The sequence below is a fragment of the Anastrepha obliqua genome, chromosome 3 (genome assembly GCF_027943255.1).
Source record: "Anastrepha obliqua isolate idAnaObli1 chromosome 3, idAnaObli1_1.0, whole genome shotgun sequence".
Classification (NCBI taxonomy): Eukaryota; Metazoa; Arthropoda; class Insecta; order Diptera; family Tephritidae; genus Anastrepha; species Anastrepha obliqua.
Window position 1 is genome coordinate 29671725 of NC_072894.1, and position 12686 is coordinate 29684410.

The 12686-nt window shown below is 35.7% G+C and overlaps 1 protein-coding gene across 1 annotated transcript; it reads right to left on the reverse strand.

Moving 5' to 3' along the window:
- Positions 1 to 4872: 4872 nt before the first annotated feature.
- Positions 4873 to 7505, reverse strand: LOC129241161 (CUE domain-containing protein 1). The gene has a single exon (XM_054877350.1). The coding sequence runs from the start codon at positions 7223 to 7225 to the stop codon at positions 6347 to 6349; it is 879 nt and encodes a 292-aa protein (XP_054733325.1). The 5' UTR covers positions 7226 to 7505; the 3' UTR covers positions 4873 to 6346.
- Between the last annotated feature and the right edge of the window lie 5181 nt (positions 7506 to 12686).

Here is a 12686-nt window from a genome sequence, read left to right on the forward strand (position 1 = left end):
CAGCAGTTACTTAGAAAAAAGGCCAATGATGTCAATACTCCAAAATCGGTTTTAAACTGTTGACCTCTGCTGATTCATCTTTTCAATATTCGCACGCCTTGGACAACACATGAATCACTCCAGAATTAAGTTTTCAATTGGTCAAAAACGTAAGATTTTCCGACGGCTATGAGTGTAAAAATAACCTGGTTTGTTTCATAATCAACCAACCGGTGGCTGACCCTATATATGTATGTTTAGGTATATACATATGTATTATATGTATATTACATATCGCTATTGCAATGCTGCTTTCAAATTCTTCGCCATGAGTTTGTAGAACATATATCGCACCCGAAAACAACCCGCACCCGAAGCTTGTGTGATATACAAGCCATGAGTGTGCATGTGTTGCGCCTATTTGCCGGAATAGTAGCTGGCTCACTAGCAATTGAGCCGGCCGGCATTTTACAGAAGGGCAGGGCATCACCAATTGAAGAAATATAGATAATAAAAAAAAACAACTTAATACAACGGTATAATATTTACAGTCGATGTCGTTGCCACTGACTGTGGGATCGTCGTTTGAGTTGAACTGCTTAGGTTATTTTAGTGGACGTATAATACAAATCTATCAATACTTTCTTCAATTTGTGAGCCATTTCATACAAACAATTTTTTTTTTATATTTATAATATTGCATTTGCTAATTTATTAATTTTTTGTTATAAATTCTGAGTAAGCAGGATCGTTTATACACTACAAGTGTAAATTCCAAGTGTAATTCCAAATTAAGCTGACAGTGAATCGAGTTGTTGGTCTTGGGTCCAACGCCGAAGTAAATTGATGGAGCATCACAATGTAAGTACTTTATATACAAACATATGTATATATATATTTTTTGTACACACGTACATACTCGTATATACTTTTCAATAGTTGAGGGAGAATGAAGCAAATTAAAGGCGTTTTAAAATTCCATTGGCGTTTGTAACCAATACTTGGGCAAATCGCATGCATATACACAAGTGGTGATACGTATGTAAGTATATTTGTTCATTTGTAATTATGCAGGCACAATTGTTTTGAGTGAGCTTCCCGATGTACTCCATCGACTGACGAAGAAATTGAGAGTGGTGGTGGAGTAACGGAAGCCCAAAGTAAAATGTTCAGCCTTTTCTGGAATGATAGCAATAAAAATTATAGACTTAAGACACATATATAACTATGCATGCCTATACATACTCGTACATGCATACATATGCACATACGAGTATGTTACTAACCTTTGAACGAAATTTGTGATCGTGTCAAAGCAAACCACAGACAGGCGAACCAAAAGACGAATTTAGTAAGCCGCTACAACAACAACAACAACAACAACAACAACAACAACAACAACAACAACAACAACAACGAATTTAAATTGTATGGAACGGCACTGTCTCTGTGCATGGAATATGGGAAGACATTATAAATAAATTACGGGCGTCACCACAACGAGACAACTCAGTAAAATACAAAATTGCACAACAGATAGCGAAGTTCATTCGTTGGTTGTCTACAAAGCATGTAAACAAAGATGTTTACTATATTTAGAATTAATCGTGTAACAATAAAATGAGTAAATAAAATATTACAAAAGTAACATTTTAACCAAAGCATAGACATAATAATAATAAAAATAAGTGAGAAAGGTTGAATTCAGTCCGGAACGAACTTTATATACCCGCGCATATTTTGTAAAATATAATTTGGCTGGCTGCTAAATTTTTGGAATCAAACAAACTCATGTGAAGGCAAAGATGGCAATGGCTTGTAACATCAGGTGGACGGACGGAAGTTTGGTCTTAATATATAAATGGGTCAAAGCCCAACGGATTAAATGGATTGGGCACGTACTGCTCATGCCGAAAGAGCGAAATGCTGGGAAAGCTTTTATTTTAACACCCATTGGAGGAAGAAAAAGAGGGCGCTCGAGAAAGAGATGGTCCAATGATGTCGAATCAGATCTTGAGGAAATTAACGTACACATCTGGAGAGATGAGGCCATGGATAGAATAAAGTGGAGAAAAATTATTGATGAAGCAATGGTCCACTATGGACTGTGAAGACAAGAAGAAGAAGGTCTGAGTTACACGATCTCAATGATCTCGGATTTAAATGAGGTGGGGACAAGTTTTGTTAAGGGGTTAGGGGTTCTCAGAATTTTCAAAAAATTTGATTTTTTTTTCTCTTTTAAGATATTATACTTTAAGAAAAAAAAAATAAATTCCAGTTCAACAACATCAAGACGCACACCACTTGGGTGCTATTGAAAAAGATAAAAAAATTATCGAAGGTTTTTTTTTCAGAGTTTTTTTCTCAAAGATCTGAAAAATATTTCCCGAGGCCGCCATATTGTTAGTTTTGAAAAAAAGCTTCGATCAGGTACGAGATTATCTATTAATAAAACTAATTTCTCTTGTCCGATTGATTTTAGATGAATTTCAAGGGACTTGTGATGATCATCGCAAAAATCTTCTGGAGAAACGGGCTCCACACATGCAGCGATAACTTTTACAATTATTAATTATTTTTTGTTTATGATATTTTGCTAAAGTCTAGACGAAACATGATGTATTAATGCTATGGTTTTATTTTTGTAAAATAAAGCAATTAACTAGCAAAAAAAAAAATGATTGAAACTCATCATTTTTTCGGGCCTCTGACTACCCCTAACCCCTTAAGTAGTTAACAAGATGTGTATTTTTACTCAAAAGTGGGCAAGGCATTGCCACTTTTCCAGAATTTTTCCAAACCATACAATTTTACAAAAATGCAGGCACATACACACATACAACCATTTACAAACTTTTCTTCGCCCAAACATCTTAACTACATTTGCTTGCTTGTCAAGTAATTTTTGAGGACACCAATCACTATGAACACATCTGTCTGGCATAATTACGTTCTGGATACTGTAGCAGGTAAAACTCCTACCTATCCAGAATCGACATCCTAAGCATATATCCGGCATGTGAAGGCACCCCGCATGACACTAACCACCTTTTAACATGTCCCATCAAACCCACTCATCTAACACCCCTCTCCCTCTGAACCCAACCTGTCGAAACAGCAAATTACCGGGAAAAGTTACTGCTACAGCAACAACACTAACAACACTATCTCTCTCCCACGACAGTCAGTCTACGCAACCGGAAGGACCCGGATTTATATCCGGCTAAGGACTGCTACTTCAGTAGCATTCTCCATAAATGTGTGTGGGGAATGTTTATGTTGCTACAACAACAGCAACACTATCTGAGTGTAAACAACGTGGCTTTAAGTTTTGAGTAACATTTATTCGTTTCTCTTTATTAGATTCTTGGTAAAGCTTATCTATACATAAATACATAATTATATTATGACTTTTTTCATGGCTTTTTGTAATTATGCAATTCTCCAACCTTTTCTTTTATCAGAGTTTATATGCGTACGTGTATGTAGTAAGAATATATTAATATGTATGTAAGTGCTGACTATTTACTATACTTTTTATGCTGTATTTTCTTCACAATATGTTTATATGTACTTTATATAACTCTAAAGGTTTATTTTTTTACGTACAGAGTTAGAGGGAGGCAAATTACAAGTTTTGTTCTCATCTCAGTTTTTGTAAATTTTGCATTTTTTAAGATGGAACTTATTATTTTAATTTAATAGATTGCAATTTAAAATAAATACATACAATTTCATAAGTTAATATGATTTCTTAAGTAAATACTATCAACATATTCACAAATTTATCAATCTTAATTGAGTTCGTTTTGCACTGATTCCGATAAAATTTTAACAAACTTTTATTTTTTTTTGTATGTTTTTGGACGAAGTGCAAATTTTGTTCTTTTGCATACATACATATGTATTGTGCATATTTGTATGCCACTTCGTCAAAGTATTTTAGCATACAGAAATCATTAGACTAACAAAACTTTAATAATTTAGTCTACATCGATTTTTCTGCTTCTTTTGGATTACAATTAGCTACTACAATTTAAAAATTCAAGTTTATTTTCAATCATCATTTTTAAAAGTAATTGGAGTAAAGGTGTTTTGAAATATTCAATATATATCACAATGTATATATAACATTTTAAAATATAAAACTTAAATACATTACATAAAAAAGTGTTACTTCGAAATATCAAGAACCAAGGTGACCGTATAAATACTTTTTAAAATACATTTTATTTGAAAGGCCGTTGAGTGGCATAGTTAAAAAAATGTAGTATTTGGCACTATATACATTCATATGATATGCAAATTTAGGGAGCATCGAAAAAACAATATTACATACATTTTAGGTTTGCAATCTCGACACTAATATGCACTCCACTCAACATTTAAATTCGCAAGACAGGAAAAGTGTCAGTTCATTACACATTTTTCAATTGTATTGTTTTTTGATAGAGTTTAATTTTATGTAAACAATTAAAACGATTTCCAACCAAATATATATATGTAAAAAAAAAAAATAATCAAAATAAATAATAAAAAAAAAAAATAAAATAATCAAAATAAATAATAAAAAAAAAACAAACACAAAAACTCTAAAAAATAAAAGTAAAATGTAGTTAAGAATGTGTGAATTTTGTGAAAGAGACTACTACGATTAGATCTAAAACTTTCATATAAAATTGAAGTAAAAAACGAAACGAAAAAGTAATTGAAAACTTAGTTTTGGATGTGTGAACTTTGTAAATGGCATTACTTCTGAACGTCAGATATAATATTTTTAATTACTTCAAATTTGGATTAAAATTTTTTATTTTATGTGGAGGTGTTTACTTATTGAATAATAGTAAGCAAATTGTTTGTTCATGTACGACAAGTAACCTCTATTGCAATTAGTTGACGGAAAATATGATACAATATACATAGTTTTCATGTTATAAATTTAACTGTGCCTAGAGATGTTTTAAGGACTATCCAATCTACAATATCATTGTTTAATTAGCATTTTAGTTATTTTCATATATGTACTTATATGTGTTTACATTTGCATTATACCCAAATTAGGTTAGAAGAATTAACGTCTTGATAAAAAATTAATATTGAAAACATTTTTCACCTAAACCAACACGAATAAACCAAATGTCTGGTAATTCTATGCGCATCCTTGCAAGAGTTCGTTTTTTTACTTTCATTATTCGACTTGCATATTGTTAAGATTTTATGGTTTTTTCTAAGAATTTCATACTAGCTTTTTAAACATATTCTTTACTTTTCACATTTTAAGTTCTTTATAATAGTTTCGCTTCGTTCATATTTGCAGGTGAATTTTGTGAAATACATATGGCCTTGGTGCTGATATTCTAACAAATTGTGTATATATTCAGTTCTGTCAAGTATTTTTAGGTAAAAACAAATCCCAATAGATGCAAGCATGACATTAGGGAGAAGCCGGTATTTGTGTTGATAAACTAACTAACATTGCACTGAGATTCGTATTTGACTATAAGGAAGCATTCGTGGCCATGCTTGCACCCATGCCGTTTAAAATATGTAACAGCAAGCTACACGATGACAGTTTTACCGTTCCCCCGGCAGTCGGTTCTATGTTACCGGAACGTCCCGGATTTATGTATATCCGACCAAGGACTGCCATTTCAGCAGCATTTCTCAAAAATGTAAGGGGAATGTTTAATGCTGTTACAAAAATAACAACGGCAGCTTAAGTCTAAACTTAATAATGGTTATTGTCCAAAAATCTCGACAAATAGCTAATAAAATTAAAATGTATATCGTATACCTAATTTTAAAATTATAACGAAAATATAATCATTGCCACATTTGCAAATTTTAGCTCAGTCCAAAATTTAAATTTTTTTTTTTTTGTTTTAATCACATAATATACCGCGTTTCAGATAAATAACAACTGCTTATTAGGCTATACACAACTAAATTTCTAAGCCAAGGTATGTCTTTGTAAATTTTCAAGCACCGTTTCCTCAAGCTGTACCGTTTATTGCACTTCTCATTTCTACATTCATTTTTGCAATTCACTCGTTTTAACATACTCTTAACATTTTCTGATAACTACTAAGTAAACTTAAGATAAAATTTATAGTTTTCAAAGCTTTGGCATACTTTTGAAAATCTTCCATTTCGCGTTTATAAACAACCACACCTAAATATATAAATAAACATGCTTATCGGCATTAAAAAAAAAAATAAATAAAATAAAATAATCTTAAAAGATGAATAACAACGAAATTGAAGCGTAAACTCGTACAATATTATGTTCCAACAACTATTAACTTAAAACTAACTCACTTACATATCAAATTAAAACAAAAATTATTCTGCTTTTCCAACTAACGCTTTACTTACGCTGTTGCTGATGGTGATCCTCATCGTCGCTGGGCTCTTCCTTCAATGGCAGCGAGTCAATTTGTTTGGCTGTTGTTGTTTTTTTATTACGCTGCCACGTAAAAACACGCGCCATTTGTAGAAATTTCTTTCGTGATACCTTGCCCATGTGCTTTAGTCGCTCTTTGAATGCTGCATCATCCTCACCTTTAGCTTTGCCGCTTTGCTCTTTTTCCAACGCATTCATAAATTCCTGATTCCATCGCAATTGATTCATGAATTCCTCATTTTGCAACATCAATGCAAACTGTTCGTCCGGCAAGTCAAAGTCACGAGCCACCCCATTCTGAGCAGTAGGTGTGATGCGTAGAAAACCTGGCGGGAGTGGACCGAGCATAGGTGGATTCCAACGTTGAGTACCGTGATGCACGTTTCGTTTTGGGGTTGCACTAGTTGACGACTTGGACATGGTACTAACCAATCGTTGTTTGGGTGATGCCCCTGTATTGTGATTGGATGATGTATTCACACCGTTACTGCCACTGAGATTCAACAGCACTGCATTGGCCGCAGCAGCTGCAGTTTGCTGATTGTTCGGTACTGCCGCGTCGCCGCCATCAGTAGTGTCAATTAGTTGCGCGGTTGCAGGTTGCTTATCTGTGCCATACAGATTGATTAGACTGCGTTGTGGCGATGTGTTTGCATCCAATTCATTCCGCAGCTTTTCATTCTGGTTATCAGTGGACATTGCTAACAGCTGATCGATGGTGGCATCCACTGCACCCTGATTAGCACGCAACACAGCCTCAATAACTTCGCGATCCATGTCTGGGAACATTGTTTTGAAATCAGACATGGCCTGCGAGAATTCCAGCTGCAAAGTTGAGGCCATACTTTTTTGTAGAGGCTGTACGATTAAAATTGTGATCCCTGGATTTTGCAGCCTTTTTCTCAATCGAGTATTAGCACGGTATAACAAGTCACAGACGTAATAATTTATTTTCAGATGCAAGCAATTCTATGTTTGTTCACTTCCCAAAAAATACATAATACCGTTGAACTTGTTTGTCGGTGAGTAAATTGTTGAAATGTTAAAAGACAAATGAAAATTTTTTACACCGATAGAAAAATTGATAGAAAACAATGCATTAGTAGCAGCGATGAACTAGTCACAATAGAAACGAAAACGGCAAGAGAGAAAAAGTTGGGAAATGCATGCCTGGGAGTATTTATTGTGAATGGTGCTAATATTGTTGGCTACGGCTAGTACCCTGCAAGATTCTCAGTGTGCGCACACAGACCGACCTACCGTAGGGCCTTATGCTGCAAAAAGTCACCGACGTAAACGCTGTCCCCTGTCAGCTGTTACGATCAAACTAATGAGAACCCCATGTAAATGAAAAATTACTTCCATTCCATATCGTGGATTTTATCGCAGGAGTTTTGAAAATTCCCGTAGAACCGCATCAGCTGATTGCTCAGTTGATGTTGTTGTTGTAACAGCATAAACATTCCCCGCTTATATACGAGGAATGCCGCTGAAGTGACAGTCCTTGGCCGGATATAAATCCGGGTCGTTCCAGTTACGTAGAACCGAACGTAGAACACACAGTGTTGCCAAACCGTATATTTCGCAATCATTTCAAAATAAACTTAGAAAAATTTTAATTTTTGTTAAAATAACTTTAAAACAATGTTGAATGTGAAAATTTGTAACTGATAACGCGGATGTGGGTAAAAGTGTGTATGCAAACATATCAATGGCCACATTGCGTCAATACAACCAAACAAAAACCCACACAAGCCGATGTATTATGTAAATATGTAACCAAACGAAAGCAGTTGTTTACTACGGGCATAAGTTTTGTTCAATTTTGTGTATCTTAGGGACAATACACAGAGACTACGATACCGTCGGTGAGTGCGGGCACCATAACCGTCACCTATGCAGACATGCGTTTGCCGAGGTTATGCTGGCGGACACGAAGTGTGTTTGCTCTGTTTAGCTGCTGATCCAATGCACACTTGCTTTGCTTCGACAACTGCCGCTACAGAATAGAAAGGCACTTTATGCCTTTGACATTTAAATTTCATTCGTCGCTTCGTATTTTTCCTATTGTTCTCACAGCATTCAATGCTACCACTTAGAAGTTTTCAAAGTAAAGTAAATATTATGGTTGCTACAAAACGGCATTCCGGAAAACTGAAATTTAGTTTAAAAATAAAATAAAACGCAACAGGTTGCAGTTTTGATTTTTTTCTATTTATTTGATTTTTAAATTGTCGAACTACTCATAACTTACGGCAGCCGCCGTAGCAGAATGGATTCATGTATGACTACCATTCGGAAGTTAACAGGTCTGAGTCGCAAAAAAAAATTATAGAACAAGATTTTTTTTTTTGACGTGATAACGTCTTATAATTCGATTTGACAGGCTGCACGCACGAAAAAATGTGTCGTTACCTTGCTCATTTGTCGTTACCTTGCTCATTGCATTGAATGAACTGCAAGCGAAAGCGCGGAACTAACGACAAAGCAAACAAAGCAAACGAACGGCAACGTTCGACATCTTGCTCTCTCCTACTTAAGTGAGCGTATATATGTATGTATATGCGCATATGTACATATATAAATTCACGTACTTGTATTTGCATATGCCATCTTATTGATTATTATTAATTTGATTTACTTGAAGAATTTAAAATAAAACCAAGTTTGTTAATAATACCTGTTGTTTTAATGTTATTATTATTGTTTGACGTGATAACGTCTTATAATTCTATGTAGCCGGCTGCACGCACCAAAAAATGCGTCGTTATCTTGCTCATGCGTCGTTACCTTGCTTGAACAGCATGTTATGTTATGTTATGATATGTAATGTTATGATATGTAATGTTATGTTATGTTATGTTATGTTATGTTATGTTATGTTTTTTTTGTGTTATGTTATGTTATGTTATGTTATGTTATGCTATGTTATGTTATGTTATGTTATGTTATGTTATGTTATGTTATGTTATGTTATGTTATGTTATGTTATGTTATGTTATGTTATGTTAACTCATTCTCTATATCCATACAAAATATCTATCAAACAAATAAAATTAAAATTTTCTTTTGAAAAATGCAACCATTCGATCAGTATTTTCTTATGATGTTATCACGTTAAACTATCGTCAGTAAACCGACTTTACAGATAACCTCTTTTTCATTTGTAGAACAACAAGAAGACGCCCACCACAAATAGGAGAAGTTCGGCCAGTATAGGGTGTAAGCATCAATTATAAACATATTTATACATTCTCTTAATTGTAAACCTTCGTTTATAGATTTTGACATTCTGTGCAAAAAGCAAAAACAAAATACTCTACACAGTTATGTTGTATTTTTCTTTTTTATTAGCAACACTAATTACGTTTACGAAAAATTTGAATGCGAAAGCATCAACAAAGTTATCGAGTAAGATTTGCCGCTAGCGAGTATAGTTGTAGCTCATTAGGCTGGTATAACTTACATCTTACAAACACATGCAAATTAAGGCAGCTCTATTACCGCGTTGCCAACACATGTTCATTTATACCAGTGGCTTCATCTATGCGCCACTTGCTAACTTTTGGCGAAAAGAAGAGGCCTATGAAGCTTAATATTTGCTTTCACGACAAGACCGTTTGGTTTTTTTTTAGTTTGTTTATATGCGGGAATACTTTGTGGTAGCACCGTACGTTTTATACGTCACGTCAGTCAACTGCATTGTCGCAACGGACCCATTGAGACGAGTCTATTAACGAGTATTTATAAGTAAAAATACTCTCAGCTGCAAAAAATAGCTAAAGCTCTCAAAACACTCTTAGCTGATAGAAAATCGTATCAAAAAGTCTAAAAAACGTCGTACAAATGTAGATATTTCTCAATAAAAAAGTATAGTAGTTGGGTGTCAGCTAACCTTCTTTAGCCTTAGGTCTTCACTCCTAAACTTCTTGTTGATGGTGTGCTGGCCCATAGCAAGGAAGAGCCCGGGTTTTATTAATGATGAGGCCACAACCTCTCTTGTCAATGCTTCCTCTACTTCGTTCCCAGTTATACTCCTGTGTCCTATGACTCAAATTAGCCGGATACGATCGTGTGTTTTCAAGGTTCAGTTCCTTCATACACTCAAGGACCAGTGGGGACTTAATTTCACAGGATAACAAGGCCTTGAGTGCCGCCTGACTGTCGCTCAGAATGGCAATTTGCTCATTCTGGAAGCTCCTGTCTAAGTAAATACCTGCACAGAGGCAGATGGTATTCGCCTCCGTTTGGAAAACTACCCATCGGCACAGACGTTTGGTTTTGGGGCCACATATTCCAGTGCCTATACCTTCTGGTGTCTTCGAGCCAACTGTGCAGGGTACACTCCTGGAGTACCAACACTAAAAACACTCTTATTCATCCTATTGTATTTTCTTGATAGGCATCTAGGTTTGAGTTTGACAGGCACCTAAATGTGTGATGGTATAAGTACTTAGCCTTCTTGCCTGAACATATTGGCAGCTATTTCAATTCAACGCAAGACGCAGGCACGGAGACACACATTTGGGCAGACATTATTTGAAATCTTTACTAGACCCACTTGTAATAAAATATTTCTTTTTTTTACAGATTGTTCATCACTGATGAATATCAGATACATTTCAATTGCTATTTACTTAAATGGATCTGTACAATGGCTGTGTGTGAACACGATGGGCAACACCTAAAAGAGACACAACACCTTAGCGAGCAGTGAAGTGACAAATCGAAGGCGCCTTACGTATTTTTCAGAAGCGCATTGTAGGCCTCTTCTTTTCTGGTATAAATAAACACATGTTGGCAGCGCTGGGACAGATCATTTGCTTGGAAAATAGTGAGTTATACCAGTTGCTAGCGCGAGTCTTGCCCGATAACTTTGTTGTTGCTTTCATATGGACATTTTTCGTCAAGTGAGCTGAGCTGAGAGATAACAAGAAGAGATGTGACCAATGGAAGAGGACTTATATTATCATAATACTTTTATGTACCTACATAAGTATATAAAGCGAAACCAATTTTTGTATGAATGTAGGTATATTATTTTAAAATAAAAATTCAATAAGAGACAGAAGACATAAGGACATAAGACCTTATATGATACAAACAAGTAAAGAATACTAATTCGGGGCAGCGCACTAGACAGGGCTAGTTTACTGTGGCCGTACCCTTAATTCAAGCCCGTGCGCAGACTCTCAGATTTAGGGGTGTTCCAACTTTTGTTGCAGTGCTATTTTTTTTCATATTGATTCAGCCCCTGCAACGGACTCACGATGGAGATTGACGAGATAATTGACTTTATGAGTCGACATGGAATCTTAATAGTTGCAGTTTAAGAGACAAAACTGCACGCTAGCTGATCACCAGAGAGAGCTACAACAGAGACAAGTGGTGGTCTAGCGTTATAGTCCACCACTCTGTGCAGTAACGCCTCAAATGTCAAGGAATAGCTGTCCGGTCAGACAATGCTGAGATCGAAAATTTTAACATCTACATACCCTCCGCCACCTGCTATGCGGCTGGATGTCATCCTAAAATTGGTGCGCTCAGGTGAGGTGAAAACCGGTTGGTTGTAGGTGACTTCAACGCCTACGACGATCTATGGAATTGAAGCCTGTCAAACGATCGTAGGGGACAACTATCTGCGTTGTAGGCATTTGTCAGTCGTAGAGGAGGATAAAGCAAGGTACACTGCAGGGTCCTTTCACCCTTGCTTTTCAACTTCTACATCTCGAAGTCATCGAGATAAAGGATTTGCTCCTATAATTGGACCTCACTAAATGGATCTGACTTGGAAACAACAAAAAAAAAAAAAACAAAAAAAAAAACATCTTATCATTTCACGAGATAGTGGTATTAAAACGGTGCTGGTCCCTAATTAGGAGCATTTTCAGCTAAGAAATGTTCAACCACCTCAACAACAACAACAACAACAACAACATCTCGAAGCTCGTATGCTGACGATTGTCCGGCAATGACATCGATGATTTGTGTTTGAAAGTTAAAGTTTATCTCACTGCAAGAAATCCCCAACGTTCACTCATTAAATCCACCCCAAAATCTTGGGTGTCATCTCCGATATTTTTTGCTCTGTTTTTCAGCACGTCCAACTGAAATTGGTACTATGGTCCAAAACTGCAACAAGGTTCTCAAATCGCTAGCCGGTAGCACTTGGAGCAAAGACAATGAAATGTTGTTGGGGACATTCAAAGCAATTGGGTGGCGGGCGCTGAATATGCTGAGCCCGTCTAGTCCCCTGGCACTACTGACCGCAGTGGAAAAAGCTCCAGATGTGTGAAAATACTGC